The sequence below is a fragment of the Culex pipiens genome, chromosome 2 (genome assembly GCF_016801865.2).
Source record: "Culex pipiens pallens isolate TS chromosome 2, TS_CPP_V2, whole genome shotgun sequence".
NCBI classification, from domain to species: Eukaryota; Metazoa; Arthropoda; class Insecta; order Diptera; family Culicidae; genus Culex; species Culex pipiens.
Window position 1 is genome coordinate 135312405 of NC_068938.1, and position 18406 is coordinate 135330810.

An 18406-nucleotide genomic window follows, 5' to 3' on the forward strand; every position below is an offset into this window, starting at 1 on the left:
AACGGGAAGCGGAAAGAAAAATGATTGTGAGGAGAGCGTTTCTACAGGAAGATGAAAGGTAACATGGGAATGACGACAGAAGTTGGACATCGAATCTATCCTGTTTGCTTTCTTTTCAGATTGGGAAAATCTTTGTCTTCACAGGTAAGTGAAAATAGTTAATATTTGGTTACTTCCGAATCCGCCAGACGGTAACTAAACTGAAGGATTGACATGACCCTTTGCATGAAAACACGGACCCGAATTGGATCATGGAATGTACTGTAATACGATCAAAGCCAACCTTTTGATTTGCATCGCAATAATCTGGTGAACTCCAGTCCACCTAAGCTGAAGACCAAGGGGATGGAAACATAAAAATAGATTGAAAACATATTTAAATTATGATTTTTTTATGTAGCACATCTCTTCGTGCTGGGCATTATATGGGAATATTATCAGGGCTGTTCAAAGCAAAAAAAACCGAACTTCAATCAAAAGATTTATTTTTCTCCTGTATTAAATACAACATAATTGGTAAATGTTTATATGCATTTTGTTCTCTATCTGCTAGTTATTCCTACGCCACAAGTAGTTTTCTTCGCGAGAGCGCAGACCTGCAGCCTCTCCAGCTCGCCGTTCATGCTACCTTTTGGCGTCCAGATCATCGACTTGAAGCCAGCAGTCCTGCCCCGCGCGAATGAAAACGCAAAAATCTTAACAATTTTATACAAAAAACGAGAAATCAGTACGAAAATAGTTCGATATAAATTTCATCTCTGGCCTGGTATCTCTCTCTCTCTCTTTCTTCACTCATTTTTTGTCACGTTTGACTGTGTTTGTGTGGGGGGTGTTCACAACTAGTTCGTGGGATTGAATCAATTACACGAAAAGCGAAAAAGTTGTCTAGCACTAGAAAGGGGTGACGGAGGGGGACGCACATTTAGATCGATGATGTCGTTTAACACACAGAGTGGTGCAGCATTACTTCCGTTGCGCCGGCGGCACGTACATGGGCCGTTGCTCCCGGAACTTGGAAGGTCGTTGCTGCTGATGGTGGTGGGGTGGCGGCGGATGACCGTGTTGGTGCGGGTGAGGAGCATACTGACTGGGTTGGGGTTTGTAGCCGGGGTTGTAATGCTGCTGCTGCGCAGCTGATTGACTGTCTGGTACTCCCTGCTGCTGCTGTACGGGATAGGCACCTGCTGGTGGTGGCGGTGGGTGAGGGGCCATCATTGCCGGATGTGGCTGGGGCACGCCGAGCGCCGCCTGCGGATGGTGGAAGCCCATGGTCGCCGAGGGGTGCGGTGGACCGGCCGGCCCTCCCGCCAACGGGATGCAGTCCGTCTTGAGCACCTCCTCGTAGTTGCCGTACTCGAGGAAGCACACCACGAACGTGCTCTCCGAGATTGCGGTTATTTCGGCGTTGTAGAACTGAAAAGAAGCGAAAACGGGGTTTGGATAACGGTCAGGACTTCAGGTCGCCGAGATGAACTCACCCCTCCGTCTTCCCAGTACTTGGCAAGGCATCGGTCCCCGATCTTCCAGTTGGGTAGAGCTCCCGCCGGCATCGCTGGACCAGCTGGCGCTAGTACGGAAGACACAACGGTGGCCGTTCCCGGGATCGGTACGCCCGGAATCGCCTGCACCGGGGGTCCACCCGCCAGATGTGCCGTCTGCAGGGCGTCAAACTGTTGGCTCTTCAGCACGTTCAGCGCGAACTCGTTGGTTTGCTTGTTCTGGAAACCCATGATCTGGTACGGGTTGTAGTTGAACCCGTTTGGCAGTTGGATAAAGTTCTTTGGTACCACCGGAGTAGTGGCCGGCGGCGGAGGTCCGCTGACCATCGGAGCCTGCTGCTGGTGCGGCTTAACCTGCGAGTTGTTGTTGTTGAACGGCTTGCTATTGCCGATCTGCATTCCGGCGGTCGCTTCCGTAAGCTGCGCCATCTTGGCATTATTATTGTTGATGTTGTTGTTGCTGACGGCACTTCCGGGTGGACCCGGACTCGGTTGTTTGTTGTTGCCGGATACGAACGGTGGCTGCATTCCGCTTGCCGGGGTGCCATGTTGTGGCGGAGATTGATTGACCTTTTGCGGCGGTCCAGACGAGTTTCTGGCTTGTGTTGGTTGTGGCTGTGGTGGCGGTGCCTGCGTCGTCGTCGTCGTTGACTTTGGCGGAGGTCCGGAGAACTTTTGAGAGTCTTCCTTGGTGTAGCGGGATGCTTTCGCGGGCTACGAGAAAGAAGAGGAATTTTAGACAGTGCGACAGTGCGTTGAAAGCAAACAAGATAAGAAGCTCAAATGATCTTCATTGAAAGATCAGATCGAAGACAAAAGACATATTTTTTCACTCATGAAAGACCAAGTGAGCGACCACACCGGGTCGTGTTACGTGGACTCTCGCACATCGTTCTCTTTCCAAGCTAGCTGATGACTTTTGGAGCTGTACTTGAGAACCCAAACACAACACGAAAAAAAAAACATGACAACGTAAACTCACCTTAACTCCCTGAGTACTGTTACTGTTGTTGTAGTTGTTAGTCGCACCACCCGCACTGTGCTGCTGTCCGTAATGATTATTGTTCGCAGCGTTACTCGCTTGTCCACCGGTGTGATTCCCAACACTCGCTGCAGCACCTCCAGTCGCGTTGTAGCCCTGCACCGGTTTGCTTCCCTGGTACGACGATTGCTGCTGCTGCTGCTGCTGTTGCTGATATCCAGGATGTTTCCTGCCAGCACCACCACCACCATCCGCTTGTCCGTTGTAGCTCTGCGGCCCTCGACTGTCCGTATGAGCTCCGTAACCTCCATAACTCGAATTGCTCGTCGGTTGAGATTTCCCGCTGCTGGTCGCGTATTTGCTGTTGCCTTGAGATCCTGCGTTGCTGTTGCTGCTAGTGTTGTTGTTGTAGCTATCGCTTCGATACTGTTGCTGGCTCTGCTGGTGCGGGTTGTTGTAGGAAGAATGAGATTGATTGTATTTGGACTCGGGACGTCCACCCCGGGGGTGTCCTTCACTGGCGTGATAACCGGCGCCGCCGCCAGTTGAGTTTGGCGGACCTCCCCGGTATCCTCGGTTGCTGTTGTAATCGTTGTACGAAGACTGCTGCTGCTGCTTGTATCCGCCCGAGGGATTCGAGTTCTGGTGCTGCGAATTCTGCTGTCCGTAACTTCGGTTGCCCGGACCTGGGTGGGTGTTTCGGTTGGCGAAACTGCTCGAGATGTTGTTTTCAAAGCGCTGCTGGTTGTAACTCTTGCTCGCCGCCGCACTGCCACTGTTGTAGCTTGACGACGAGTTCGACTGGTACGGATTCGGTGCCGATGATCGGTTGTTGTGATTCGAGCCGGAGTAAGAGTTGTATTTACTCTCGTACCTATCCGCACCAGGCTTGCCGTCCTTTCCACCAAACGGCGTAGATTCCTTGCTTGAGCTCTTCTTGTTCGCCGAGGCGTCCGTTTCCGGCAGGATGTCCTCCAAAAAGTCAAACAGCGAAACCTTCGCGGAAGGTTTCGACGAGCCGTCCGATTCGGATTCTCGCTTTCCTCTGAACGATGGTTTGCCCATTCTTTGAGGTGGTTCCACTTTACCAGCTTTGAAATCGCCCCCATCTTCACTGAAAGGTTGATCTCGCTGTCTGCGTTCTTCAATTCGCTGGAGATTGCCCAACGCACGTTGTACGTTGTTCCGAGTGAGCTTCAGCGCATGATTCGCCTGCTCCTCGCTGAACCCTTTGTCCATGATCTTCTGCACGTTCGCGTCAACCATCTGCTTCGCCCCTCCTCCGAACGTCTTTTTCGTGCCCAGCTTGTTGGCTTCGGCAATGGCATCATTCCTTAACGCGGTAAATTCAGCGTTCTCCTTTGATTCGTCCTTCTCTTTAGTTTGCAAACTTTTAAAGTTCTTCGTATCACTACTCGGTATGTTCTGTTGAATTTTCTGTCCAAACGGAATCCACGGCGGTGGTCCCGACGCGCTCAGCTGCATTCGACCTCCCTTGGCGTATTTGGCCATCGCCCGTGTCAGTTCCCACTTATCAAACAAAGCCGGCACTTTACCACCCAAAATCGAAACATTATTAGCGTTCAGTATAAGCATCCCCTGCAGTATCTTGATCGGTCCATTCTTCAGATAAATCTTCGTTCCCGGGGCCGTGTCCAGACTCAGCGAAGGTACGTGCTCACCCTCGAGCGCTGAGTACTGCGTTTGGCCATCCGTTATGGTCAGCTTCAGCAGTCGTGGGGCCGCCTTCGATTCTTCGTTGGCTTTCGGTGCGGAAATGTTGCGAACCTTCAGCACCTGTACCACGACGTTTCCGTCGAAGGAGTCCGCCTTGGTGCCCCGAGCCGAGATGGAGCCCAAAGCACCGCCGCCAATCTCGCGTAAGTCGATCTGAAAGGAGATGGGACGGATTGGCAGAAAAGCTGTTAAAATGTGACACACGATTTGAGGGTTCTGAGTCAAATACTGTTCAACCAGGTTTGAACCTTTTCCAACTCATTGAATCCGGTGAAGCTCAACTCAATCATTACATCTTGCATCAGCTTAAGAACTTCAACATTATAATGTCCGTGTAGGACATTTGTTGTTTATTGAATTATGGTATCTTAAATCTAAATCTTATCTTAATCTTAATCCTTCTTCCTTGACTTGATATAAAGTGTTGTGCTTAACAACAACAACAACAACAACAACAACTTAACGTGCCCAATAAAACAATAAATTACAAAGTCCTAAAGTCCAAGATTTGGATTTGAAAAAAATCAACATGTTTTGTGAAAGTTAACTCAGCTCGCCTTTCGTTTTCGCTAAGTCCGTCTGACTTTGATACTAGCCGGATTCTAGTACAGTTCTAACAGAGCTGGATATTCTTAGAGAATTCTAGCAGAAATGTTACACCATTCTAGCAGGATTCTGATAGAACCAGCTCTGCTAGAATATTTCGTGACTGGGGTAGGGCTCGTTCGTTTGAATTCTACCGAAATTCCAATCACTTGGCCCATGACTGCACTCAAATGGTTGTTGTCAACGCACCTACCCGCACACACTAGATAAAGAGAGAAAGAAAAAGAGCATGTGTCATCGTGGCGTCCGGCTTTTTGAGTGTTAAGCTCGGCATTCTTTCGTGTCAACTTCGTGTGCATCAGCCGACGGTCGCATACAAATGACGATCACGACGGGCGTTGACAGTGAACATTCGACGGTCATGTCGACGATGATAGCTGACACCAGAGTTCTGTCAAATATCGGCAAAGATTTTCCACCATTTGTCGAGATTCAGTGTTTTAATGTTAATCATGGTTTTTATGATATACAGCATTGAATGTTGAATCTTGTAAAATGGGAGGTCCTTGGATATGAGGTTACTGGCCTTGGATCATTTATGTTGACCATTATTTTTTTAAACGACAAAAAGCTTTTTTAAGCGGCATTTCATAAAACATTTCCATTAAAACTTTTTTCATGTCATTATATTAACCCGTTTCCAAATCAGAAACGTCTATATATCATTTCTGTTGCTATTTAAGAAGAATTTCGGTTTTGATTCGCTTTTCGTCACCAAAATTTCATGGCGCCTTCTTCAAACGTAGGGGAAGTTGTTTGCGTATTCTTTTTCTGTCAGAAATTAACATGTAGCCTTTTTTGGAGCATTTTTTCATCGCAATGTTTATGTATCCTTTTATTTTGAAGGGTTGCCAGCGATTTTGTTTATATTACTTAAATAATTTTTGCTTATTATTTGATGGAAAGTTTGCTTATTGGGAATATTTAAAAAATATGTATTAATCCAGAAAATGTAAAAAAAATCATGTAGAAAACTATTTTCGGATCGATCATTCCGAATGAGCGAGCAACATAAAAATATCCATAATACAGTCGACTCTCTGGCTGTCGATCTTCTCGATATTGCTCCATCTATCGATGAATTCTTCAGTCTCTTCAATCTGCATACTCCAATTCTCTTCATTCCTCGATATTTTCTCATGCTTGAAGGATCTCTTCCTCGACGGTCCCTTGGATTCTGTTTGCTTTAAAAATCTCTTCCGGTTTTCAATAATTTCACTTTCTCATGGCTTGCATAGACATTTTTCTTCGCGAAACGAAGCTTTGAAGGGTGTTTGACATAAGTTTGTTTTTGTTTGCTGGACGTTGCCATGATTTTCTTCCATGGCTGGGTATCAAGAAAAAAAAATCAATCGAGTCTACCTTTTGCATCGTTCTGTAAACTGATGATTCTCTTCCTCGACGGTCCCTTGGATATTGACAACCAGAGAGTCGACTGTATATGTCTTACCGATCGTGAACATAGTAGCCAATGCTTTGAAAAATTCGTCACTATTTGTTCAATGAAATGCAAATATCTCGGCTTTGCGTGGACATAAATTAAATGTTTAAAAAAAGCAAAATGTTCTCCGTAAAATTTTCTATAAGCTGCATGCATTTGTTCAGGCTGTAAAACTTTGTGGCTTGCTTTGTGGAGTGATTTTTGATTTTTTTTTATTAAAAATACCAATTTTTCTCTCTATGACGCCCTGTTATGCCAAAACGTATGCTTTTATGGACCATGTCGGTACAAGAATTTGTTCCGGGGACATTATACTATAACTTGAGCCCAAAGCGATCAATTTTAAATGACTTTAGTTTTTTCACGCGCATTTGTCGAAAAATACTCGAAAAAGGCACTTTTTTCAATCAATCTAAGCGCGCGGGTTGTAAACCATTTTTTAGATTTTTTGTTGTATGGGAACATTATTCCTGACATCCTAATCTATCATTCTAGGGGTGAGCACCTAAGTTTTGACAACTTTTAATTTTGTTTGGGACGCTCTACTAAACATACTTTTTAATATCCTCGAACATTCCGGATATAATTGATTTGAATAGTAATTTTGGTAATATTTAAAGACAGCTTTTATTATTTATTTGAAATAATACTTTTTACCATAAAAAATTACGGAAGCTAAGCCCTATTTGAATTTGAGAACATAAAAAAAAACATAAATAATACATCTCAAATGCAAATTTTACTTTGCAACCCTCTTCTCGCTAGAATGGTTTCATAGAACGATTGCGTAGCGCTACTTACATCCAATGCCAGTTTAATTGCCTGCTTTGCGTCTAAAGTAGATCCGGGCGTTCCCTCCAGCAACCGCTCAATCCCAGCCGGAAGCAGATGCCTGCAGTGACAAAAAGACATAAAACTCGCATTAAAGCTCGGGATTTTTCTCCAAAATCGGCAATCTTTTCCCCATGATGCACATCTATCTCTGTCAATTTCCAAGGCTAGGGGCGCGCGCTCCATGGAGTTGTCCAGGGGAAAATCAATACTTTTGCTCTTACCAGCCCTGTTCCTGCAGTTGCTCGAGCAGACCCATTTTGGAGTCGATTTTGTCTATTCCCACCACCCGCGTTGGCAATGTTCCGCCGCTATCGCTTTCAGGCCGTGGCCGCGTCCTTGTCTACAGCACCTGGCGGAGCTTGGCTTTTGCAGCACTAAAATTGCTTCCACAAAACGCGCACTGGCGGCCCAATCGCCACCTAAAACAGGAAAAATATCTGCACTTTTTTTTCCCTGGCGCTTTGACAGGGGGACGGACAACCGCACTTTGACACACGGAGCAGGGCTGCCAGTTTGGCCGCCGACGCGTTTATTTTTTTGTTTGTTTGTGATAGTCTGGTGGCACGCGGACAGGAGAAAACATCGAAAAACAGTTGAAATTACGGCTGAAAGGGCCTATCGTGAGAAACAACTAACTGTTCAATTAGCCTCTATGTTAAAATTAATATATTACTATTTGAGCACATTGGCATTTTTGCGATTAATCTATTCTAATCAAACCAGCCTAGATTAAGCCTAGCATTCTTCTAGTCATTTATTAACATTTGTAGTGGGTCATTACATGAGAATGCATTGAAAAACATCACAAAAGTTAAAGCGGTCAGCCCTACTGCGTTAAGTTAACTGCAGAGATGATTCATTGAAGTGGGTTGAGTGTCAAACAACAACAACATTCTTGAATCTAAAGAGGAATAAGCGTCGGGATACACCACCAGACGTTCAGAGTGTTAGTTTTAGGCAAATATTCGTTGGGAGCACCATGCTATTCTTGGTATTCCAGGATCTCTGGGATAGAATTTTCATTTGTTAATTGAATTTGAAGGTTTTCAAACTTACGACACTTATTTCGTCATATCTGGAGTTTTTTTTTTTTTTTTAAGGTCCAATAAACCAAATTTTTAGTTTTTGCTTTTTGGGTGTTTTTGAAACCGCCTTGAGTCAGGGGTACTCAAAAAGCAAGTACTGAAAATTTGAAAAAAAAAACACCAGATATGCTTCCTAATTCAATCCAAATAACTTGTTACTCTGGTGTACAAATTATTCTGGATGGTTCTAGAGCATGAGCATGAGCATGAGAGATCACCCATGGTTGCCCCTCCGTTGCTGAACAGAACCGTAATATCCTTTCAGCACTACTGATTATAGGCTTCGACGATCTAGTGGTGTTTCCCTTATCAACAGCATGTATGAATGCGCTGAAAAGATAAAACACCATGATTGCTAAAGCTAGATCAGTTGCGAATAGGTAACAGTCATTGGCCACCAACGGCGCCCGCCATGTCAGTTTGTAGACCTCGATTTTAAGGGACGGGAATGTTAGTTAGCGCAGGTTGCTACTAGGGCAGCTGATTTACTCTGTGCTTACACCCCACGAGCGCCAGGAACCTGAAAACTTGTTAGTAGGATAGGGTGTTTGGTCAGGATTCATCATAGAAGATGATGATGCGACCCAAAATCATAGTGTTTGTTGAACGGTATTTTGTATTATTCTCAAGGCAAGCAATCGGAGGCTGTGGATGAGACATTTCCCGTTTATCTGTTGTTAAATTTTAAATGAAATGGTCTAGTCTTAGACAGCCGGCTGTGGAAAGATAGAACCAAAATCATTTGTAATTAAAACTGAAGGGTTAAACAGTGTAATTTTTAACTTGAGATGATTTCACGAGTTTTGAATGATTGATGTTTAGTGAGGTACTGATTAACTTTGCGAACGACGAGTTACGATGTATCGAGATGAAATGGTATGATAGGGTTTTGTTGTTGTTGCACATCGACAACGGACGCGAAAAATTTACCGACCCGACGAAAAGGCATCGCAAGTCGAACTGACTGTCATCGGGACAGTCAAAGCCAGCCGCACCTTCACACGCACACACGCACGCGAAAAAAAACGAAAAACACACTGCGACGGACGCGAAAAATTTTGCGACCCAACGAAAAGGCATCGCAAATCGAACTGGCTAACTGTCATCGGGACAGCCAAAGCCAGCCGCACCTTCACACGCACACACGCACGCGAAAAAAAACGAAAAACACACTGCGACGGACGCGAAAAATTTTGCGACCCAACGAAAAGGCACCGTAAACTGGGGTCAATCGGGACACATGGGGCGAATTGGGACAGCAGTTTTAACAATGTTGGAGCACAATATTGTGATTTTCCTGGTTGGTTTCGGTTATAACCAGGGGGTAGCGAAGAAGCCGCCATCTTGGAAGTTCAGATAACAAACACTCAGAATCAGTATTATTCATATTACTTTGGTAACACGAAGTGTGTTATCCTGGTTAAACTCAAAAGTCCCATGCAAATGTGTAAAACCAAACTGAAAAATGTGTAATGCCGATTCACAGTGTACGGGCGCACTGTTTGATCGACCAAAAGAAAAAAGCAAAAAAAGGTAAACAGAAAAATCACTTTTTTCGATATGAATTTTCAGCCAATATTGGGATGGAATCTCCAAGGATATGATAGAATTTGCCATCAGCAACACAATTCACGTATTTTTTCGGGTATTTATCGTTTGAATTGCGAGAAATTTGAAAATCAAAAACCCAAACAATGATTTGTTATGGGCTACCATTTGACAGCTAGTGCTTTTGTTGTGGGCTCTCATTTGACAACCGTGCTAATGTCGACTGTTGTCAGTTTGCTTTGGTCGGAATAGGGTTGCCATCCCCCCGGTTATAACAGACTCAGACCAACAAAATGTGTACATCCATTTCCAAATTTAAAAGCTTTAAGTGCTCTAAAAACTGCTGTCCCTATTCAGACTGTAGTCCCGATTCGCCCCAGATTACGGCATCGCAAATCGAACTGGCTAACTGTCATCGGGACAGTCAAAGCCAGCCGCACCTTCACACGCACACACGCACGCGAAAAAAAACGAAAAACACACTGCGACGGACGCGAAAAATTTTGCGACCCAACGAAAAGGCATCGCAAATCGAACTGGCTAACTGTCATAGAGAATTTGCAGCAAAGCTAAAAGACGCGTGTCGCCACCTATGAACAAATAGCGTAAACCTATGATTTTTTGAAAAAATGTGTTTTTTCCTTCCTAATCAACATTTTCATAAAACTTATGCCGGATTCTAATGAGAAAAATTATTTCCAACAATTTGGTGTATAACTTTCCAATATTTGTTTGATTTTTCTATGAGAAAACTGTAGATTTAGAAAAAGATAGTAATTTGGACTATTTGGCAAGAAAGTCTGTCAAAAATCAATACAAATTGTTGAATATACGTTAACACATCTGTTATCAACTGTATAACTGTTTATTTCATTGATATATACGGGGAAACTCATTTTTTCGTGTTCCAAAACATGTTTTTTAAAGAAAAAGGTCACAAATTTTTGCGCGCCCAAAAGTTGATGTTCATTATTTTAAAGCAAAAATTTTTTCTCGTCTTTTGCAACCAGTTTCATGAAGATTGATGCAGGGAATCATGAGAAATAAGCGATTTTGTTCTTTAATCGACAGAAAGGCATACGACTTTAGGCAAGTAACCTCACTTTGGCGCCACCTACATTTGAAACGCAGTCGCGCTGCAAAACCTCAATCGGGACAGCCAAAGCCAGCCGCACCTTCACACGCACACACGCACGCGAAAAAAAACGAAAAACACACTGCGACGGACGCGAAAAATTTTGCGACCCAACGAAAAGGCATCGCAAATCGAACTGGCTAACTGTCATCGGGACAGCCAAAGCCAGCCGCACCTTCACACGCACACACGCACGCGAAAAAAAAAAAACGAAAAACACACTGCGACGGACGCGAAAAATTTTGCGACCCAACGAAAAGGCATCGCAAATCGAACTCCAAATTATTCTGGATGGTTCTAGAGAATAGACAAATCCAGCGAAAGCTCAACGCTGTTTTTTGATGGTGAGAGATTTGACAGCTCCCATACTAAATGTCTCGATTTTCATACTTTTTGTTAATTTTCTTCAAAAATAAAATACTTAACATATGAAAACTATATATTTTTGGTGCCCAAAATTCCTGCTGAATCGAATGGTGTACTTATCTCAATTGCAAATTTTTCGAACAGTTTTTATTTTAAAAATATTGTAGACACATTTTGTGCACCTAATCAATCAATACTTTTATCATAAATAATCATTTTATTGCTTAAAAATTGAGTTTTCCTGAGCTCCCATATTCAAATACATGGAAGCTGTCATTTCTAACACCATTGGCCACCTAGCGGCCATTTCAAACTGGATACGTCTATTCAAAGTCTTAAAAGGATCATTGCAGTTTCCAACGGAATCATAGTCCTTTTCGCTCAACAAATCCCATATTCCCAGCTGGTTGCGTTCGCTATAATTTTACGTGACTTTGATGCTAAATTGTATCTTTATAACACCTATATTTCATATATTGACAAACCCATCAAACATGATTGGCTTAGAAATAATAGTATATATATATTGTACATGCAAAAGTGACTTTCATATTTATTTGAGTACTGCATTTTGATGACGACTGATGCGAACTGAGTATATTTTCCGACATAGATTGCGAAGGAACAATATTTACGGCTGTTATCAATGTTTTAAAAATATCAATATTATAAACTTCTATGACAAACAACAAACTATTTGAAGACTTTCAATTTGACTACATAAATATGTAAAAACGGAACTGAAAATCCAAAGTTGCTTAAGATATATTTGTTGTCCATTTTTATGTTTGTAGCTTAATCCGTCATATGGCTCTCAATCCAGTCTAAATAGCTCGTGACTCTGGTATAAACTCCTGGCACCCCTTGCTGGCCGCAACCATAGCCCCAGCTAACGATCCCATACTCGTAGTAGATTCCGTCCACTTGGGCAATCAACCCACCGCCGGAATCACCCTGACAGGTATCCTTGCCTTCTTCGGCACCGGCGCACATCTGGGTCTCGACGATATCCTCTTCGTACACCTCGTCACAGTGTGTTAAATTTGCTCCAGCAAGTTCAACGTGCAACTTGTAACGACTGCCATATTCTGAAAGAAATTTCGAGTTCAAACTATTCTGGTTAAGAATGACCAAATTGATGGTTACCATAAGTATCATTCCCATGCTCAGTATTTCCCCAACCGACCGCAGTGAAGTTCATGCTGTCAGTATTCTGATCCTTGACACTTTCAGCAATTGGTAGACAGATTGGAAGTACAAACTCCGTAAAATTAACCTTTTCTTTCAACTTGATCAGCGCGATATCGTTGTACAGGGTGTACTTATCGTACTCTTCATGCTGAACCGTGCTTTCAACTTTAATGTCCAAAGGAGGATCGTTACAGTTCCCCACTGAATCACAGTCCTCATCGCTCAACAGATCCCACTCGCCCAGCCGGATGCGATTCCTGAAATTTCACGTTACATTACACAACTCGATCTTTTTCAACTTCCACTGAAACCTACAAAGAATATCTTCTCGACAGTCCATCGAGGCAATGTGCCGCAGTGAGGACGTATTGATCGGATATCAAATTGCCCCCGCAGTGGAACAAATCATGGCGGTTGAATCTCTCCTTGAACACCAAGATGGCCGTCCAGGGATAACTGTTGGGTTTGGTAATATTCCCGCCGTAAATCCGATCCGAGGCATCCAAACCGCACGTACCGGGTTCCGGGAAATCGAAGGCAACTGGAACAGTATTTACACATTTTTATCAATTTATCAGTAGACCACAAACAATGTTCCAAAGTTAGCAAAAGTTTCACAAACCTGCCCAACTTAGATGAATCAATAATGCCACGAAAACTCTTGCGATTTTTATTTTCATCTTGATTTTGGAACTTCACTCCATCGATGCCAACGGCAAACTGTGAGTAGTTTTTGCGGGTGATTTAGACGAAGCACCATCATTTGCGATTGAAAATCAATACTTGTTGAGTATTTAATGTGTTATTCTGTACGAGAATAATATTACGACATGCTTATCAATTCAGGATTATAGGTCACTGTCACTGATGAAAAGTTTTGATGCATCTGTTCACTGTTAGCGGGATTACCGAGAAAAGTAATGATAATTGATTTATTAGTGTGGTTTGAAATTGTATCCTCCACTGCAGCAATCATTCGAATTTCCAATCTCAGAGCATAGTTTGAGAAACATCGGGACAAAAGTGTGCTCCAATGCTCATATTGAAGCTTAGAATTTTAAAGGACCCAGCGCGGGATTCGAGCCGGCAACCTCTAGATTGTGAGTCCACACGGGCGGAACAAATCGTAAGAGCAATTCTTAAAAAAGCAGTTTGATTTATTTTATTGTTTGATTTTTTGACTATAACTTGGTTCATTTGTCAAATGTTTAGTAGCAGGATCATTTTCCTTCCAGATTCAATAATTTACGTATAGTCAAAGCCTACGGCAGTGTTTACCAAAGTGGGTACTGGACCCCATTCGTGGGGCTGGACAAGTTTCTGGCGTGGCCGTGGATGCTAAATTAATCCGACATATGACCCTCAATCCAGTTCAAATAGCTCGTCACTCTGGTGTTTATCCCGGGCACTCCTTTCACTCCGCAACCGTTTCCGAAGCTTATTATCCCATACTCGTAGTAGATTCCGTCCACCTGAGCAAACAAACCACCGCCGGAATCTCCCACGCAGGTGTCCTTGCCCCTTTCGGCTCCGGCGCACATTTGGGCTTCGGCAATATCATCCTCTTTGTACACCTTACTGCAGTAGGTCAAATTTGTACCGGGAAGCTCAACGTGCAGCTTGTACCGACTGGCGAATGCTAAAAGGGACGTTCTTTTTAAACTGTTCTGATCAAGAATAAATTAATGTTCTACCTTTGGTTCCATTGCCATGCTCAGTCACTCCCCAGCCCACCGCGATAAAGTTCATACTGTCAGTGTTCTGATTCTTGACACTTTCGGCAATTGGCAGACAGATTGGCAGCACAAACTCCGTAAAGATGACCTTTTCCTTCAACTTGATCAGCCCTATATCGTTGGACATGGTTTTTCTATTATACTTCTCATGTTGGACAAAACTCTCGATTCCAACGTCCAAAGGAGGATCATTGCAGTTTCCTAAGTCATCACAGTCCTCCTCGCTCTGCAGATCCCACTCTCCCAGCCGAACACGATTCCTGGAAGTTCATGTAACTTGTTACAACGCGATTGTTCCACTTTTAATTTAAAGATAAATCTCACAAAGGATAAATCAATGGATCATCGAGGCAATGTGCCGCGGTTAGTACGTATTGATCGGATATCAACGTGCCCCCGCATTGGAACAAATCACTTCGGCTGAATCTCCTCCAATAAATCAAGATGGCCGTCCACGGATAACTGTCTGGTTTGGTGATGGTTCCGCCGTAGATCCGATCCGAGGCATCTAAACCGCACGTACCGGGTTCCGGAAAATCGAAGGCATCTGAAACAGGATTTTGAATAATATTTTGATTTAATATGTCATTTTGTAGTTTTAAGAAAAAACATTCGTTAAAAAATTATTGATCTTTTTCAGGCATGATTTTTTTCCTAAGTTTGCACATACCTGTGCAGCAAAGTAGTAACAAGAATGCAACTAAAAATCCTGCTTCTTTTATTTCCATTTTTAACTCTGCACTATGTCGATGCCAACGGTTAACTAGCGCAAGAAGATTCCGCGGATGGTTTATAAGAAACACACAATTTGTCGTGATTGTGATTTGTTGACGCACGTCGATGTCGGTACAGTTAGAGTTATAGATGCAATATTTATATTACTATCTAAATTTCCCATCTTATTGAAATGCGACAAGCACGTCACTTATTGAAGTCTCGACAACGCGTTTTGGAGTTTGACCTTAATTAAACAAAAACTTAAAAACTAAGATTCAATTTGCCACTCGTACACACATAGAGCTGCTGAATATGGTATTTGAAGTCAGATTTGGATTGCCACACGTGCATGCCCTTCTACTGCTTACATACTGTACACTTAAAGTCAGAAGTATCCCTCAAAAGGGTACTTTCAATCTTCAAAAAGGATACTTTCTATCCTTTTTTAAAGTTCACCCGGCGTCACCCTTTCAAAAGGGTATGTCAAATTCAGTACATTTTCGATACCCTTTTAAAGGGTGACGACGGGTGAACTTGACAAAAGGATACTTTTTACTTTGAGTGTAGACTCTGGCAGTCGAATCTTACCACATTAATACGTGTTTGTTATTGTTTACATTTTTTCGAAACGTCAAAAATCAAAATGTGGCAACAAAGTGATGATTAGGGCTAGTGATTTTTCACGGCAAAATATCGAAATTACGTGGCATGCCAATTGAAAAACATTGAAATTTCACGGCAATTTCACGGTACTCTCAAACTTGCTCAAAATAAACGTTAAAATGTATACTTTTAACAAAATTATTATCAGAAAAGTGTCTTAAAAGTTAGCAGTAGTTCTAGATACAAAATAAAACCCCCTGTCACAATTTATTTATTTAAAAAAGGAGTATTGGATTAATCTTGGGAAATTTTGAAGAATTTCCGTCAGTTGAATTCTAGATTTGTTTATTAGGTCTTACATACAAAATCCCGCTTACTCTAATGAACGTTGACACAAGGTGTGAAAGGGATACACTTAATGTTAATATTAATTTATAGGTCCTAATAAAAAAATTCATGAAGTTATGATTCAGCTGTTTTAATTTTATTGAGATTTTATAAAATTAATTTGCTTAATTTGCGAAGCACGTCATGAACCTCTAATTCATGAAAACTAGAATCATTAAAATAAGTGCAATAATAGTAGTTTATGCAACAAGTTGCAAAAAGAGGATTTTTTCAGCACGAGTCGTACATTTATCCAACGAGTTGGATAAATACGACGAGTGCTGAAAAAAATCAAGTTTTGCAACGAGTTCCATACAACATTTTTTGCAATTCCGAAAAACAAATGCAAATATTTAAAAAAGTTTTTGTCCCTCGGCCCAGGCCGAGGTCAAGAAGGGGGGGGGGGGGGGGTAAAAGTAGAACTTTTCAGCATTTATTTTGAAAAGTGTTGCTATTCGATTCTGTTATGTTTGGTACAGAAAAGTAGGCTTTTTCGTCGTTCAAGAATGACAGGAAAAGTAAGTAGTTTCACGACGAAATTGCAAAAAGATTTTTTTTTGCTTTCCTTAGTTTTATCAATAGGAAATTTTTAGTATTTTAATAATGTTAAGGCAAAACTTCAGTAAAAGCAGTTTTTTACATTTGTTGATAATGCAAAAAAATATAATACATTGCAAAATGATTAACAAATATGATTTCAATATGTATTATTTTACTAATCAATTGAATTAAAACACATAATTTATATTCAAAATATTTAAATGCAATTTGTTCATCGTTGTATTAATTCGTTAATTAATTAAAATAAATTTACAAAAATTTGATAATAAAAAAGCTATTTTTTGCGTTTTATTTCAAAAAAGTGTTGAGTAATGTTCTTTTAAAATCTTTTTGAAATTTTGTGGAATAAAGAAACATGCATTTTGTTGAATATTGCAATGAACAATATCTTCAAAAAATAATTGTAGATCTGATATGAAAAACTTTTTTATTTGTAAACTGCATTAAAAATGCTTGTTAAAAATCTTTTAAAATGTTTGAATTAAAAAATAAAGCTTAAACGCACTAAGTAACGATTTATCAATTGATTATGTCAAATTTCGCGGCATTTCACGGTATCTCCCAAATTTCACGGCCAGGGGCGAATTTCACGGATTACGTGGCTTCCGTGAAATCGCGAAAAATCACTAGCCCTAATGATGATATTTATGATTAAAAAAAAAGAAAAAAAGTAGCATAAAAGTCTGGACTATTTAGAACCATACTGGGCATTTTTTTTTTATTTCATGGACATTTTTGGTTATCATACAAAAATGGTATTTCGAGATATTTTTTCCAGCTAAAATTGGGATATTTTTTACTTTCATTTAAATGGTGTCATGTGGAATTGCTATGTATTAATCTGCATCAGATTTATTACGTCACTCTTATCAATTTAGGCTTATAGGTCACGGTTAAGATGCAGTCGATGTTATGATGATTGATGTGAAATGTTTGTTGATAATAATAAAATATTGAGTGAAATTGACTCAAAGATGTATTTTTATACAGAAACGGTAAATGTGAAAAAAAATCTTAATCTCGAGACGAGAATATTTTCAAAAGGTACTTTTTCAAAAGGTTCTATGCGCCACGGGACTTCTTTGTTGAAAAAGTAGGCAAGATTCACGAAAACTGGAAATTTATTTAATTTGTTTTTTTTAAATAGCTGAAAATTTGTCTAAGCCTTCTGTTTGTCCATACAACAATTCCTCTGTGATCTCTTGTTCTAAACTTGTTATGATTTCTATATAGTTAGCGCAAGAGAGCACAGAGGCATCGACAAGTCTAAAACAAAAATGTTATAGGTATTAGGTAGAGAACCTGGAGCTTATTAGAGAACGGCCATCTCAAACCAAAAGTACCAATCGAAGCACTAGAACTGTCAAATGGAGGAAATCCTTTGTCTTTTGTTCGATTGGTACCTCCATTTGACAGTTCTCGTGCTTTGATTGGAACTTTTGGTTTGAGATGGCCGTTCTCTAATAAGCTCCAGGTTCTCTAGTATTAGATATTCGAAAATGTATTTTGGGAAGGAATTTTTCTGATCGATTTGGGTAATTATGCGGTACCTCGTGAGGAAAATGTGCTGAGAAATTGACTTTTTTTGGACCTTCGGATTTTCTGAAAAAAAAAATCAACTTTTGATTCCCAAGAAATTGAAAATCTTGAGAATCGTCTCCCCATTTTGTCAATTGACTTTTTTCACAAAAAGTTAAATTCCCAAAATCTGTATTTTCAGATTTCTGAAAATGATTATGATTTAGAGTACAAAAAATAGAAACCTGTTTACCAGAGAAATATGGGCAAAAACTGTCACCAAATAATATAAATAAAAATAGATTTTTGGAATTAATTGAAATTTGTCACATTTTTATTCAATGCGTTATCAAATTTGAATTCGGAACAAAACCTAATTTAAAAATAAAATAAAAATCAATTTTTAAGGTAAATCCGTTTTAAGTTTGGATTTCAATTTTCGATTTTTTTTGACTGCCCA

The 18406-nt window shown here is 41.1% G+C and overlaps 4 protein-coding genes across 4 annotated transcripts in view; 1 reads left to right on the plus strand and 3 right to left on the minus strand.

Annotated features, from left to right (window-relative positions):
• The first annotated feature begins 5 nt into the window (after positions 1-5).
• The window catches only part of LOC120417574 (peptide transporter family 1-like), an 85107-nt gene continuing 66706 nt past the window's right edge, over positions 6-18406 (plus strand). The window contains exons 1-2 of the mRNA XM_052708442.1: positions 6-58; positions 120-144. Coding sequence (XP_052564402.1) covers positions 21-58; positions 120-144 — 63 coding nt within the window. The 5' untranslated portion in view covers positions 6-20. The remainder of the gene's footprint in view (positions 59-119; positions 145-18406) is intronic.
• LOC120417579 (tudor domain-containing protein 3) lies at positions 469-7596 on the minus strand. The gene is made up of 5 exons (XM_039579689.2): positions 7321-7596; positions 7067-7157; positions 2482-4371; positions 1479-2213; positions 469-1413 (listed from the first exon to the last, which is right to left on the minus strand). The coding sequence occupies exons 1-5, from the start codon at positions 7353-7355 to the stop codon at positions 964-966; spliced, it is 3201 nt and encodes a 1066-aa protein (XP_039435623.1). The 5' UTR covers positions 7356-7596; the 3' UTR covers positions 469-963.
• LOC120417580 (CLIP domain-containing serine protease B4-like) lies at positions 11428-13166 on the minus strand. Its single transcript, XM_039579690.2, has 4 exons — positions 13047-13166; positions 12740-12965; positions 12380-12681; positions 11428-12321 (listed from the first exon to the last, which is right to left on the minus strand). Exons 1-4 carry the CDS (start codon positions 13102-13104, stop codon positions 12029-12031), a joined length of 879 nt encoding a protein of 292 aa, XP_039435624.1. The 5' UTR covers positions 13105-13166; the 3' UTR covers positions 11428-12028.
• LOC120417594 (CLIP domain-containing serine protease B4-like) lies at positions 13555-14949 on the minus strand. The gene is made up of 4 exons (XM_039579707.2): positions 14831-14949; positions 14485-14707; positions 14119-14420; positions 13555-14063 (listed from the first exon to the last, which is right to left on the minus strand). The coding sequence occupies exons 1-4, from the start codon at positions 14886-14888 to the stop codon at positions 13768-13770; spliced, it is 879 nt and encodes a 292-aa protein (XP_039435641.1). The 5' UTR covers positions 14889-14949; the 3' UTR covers positions 13555-13767.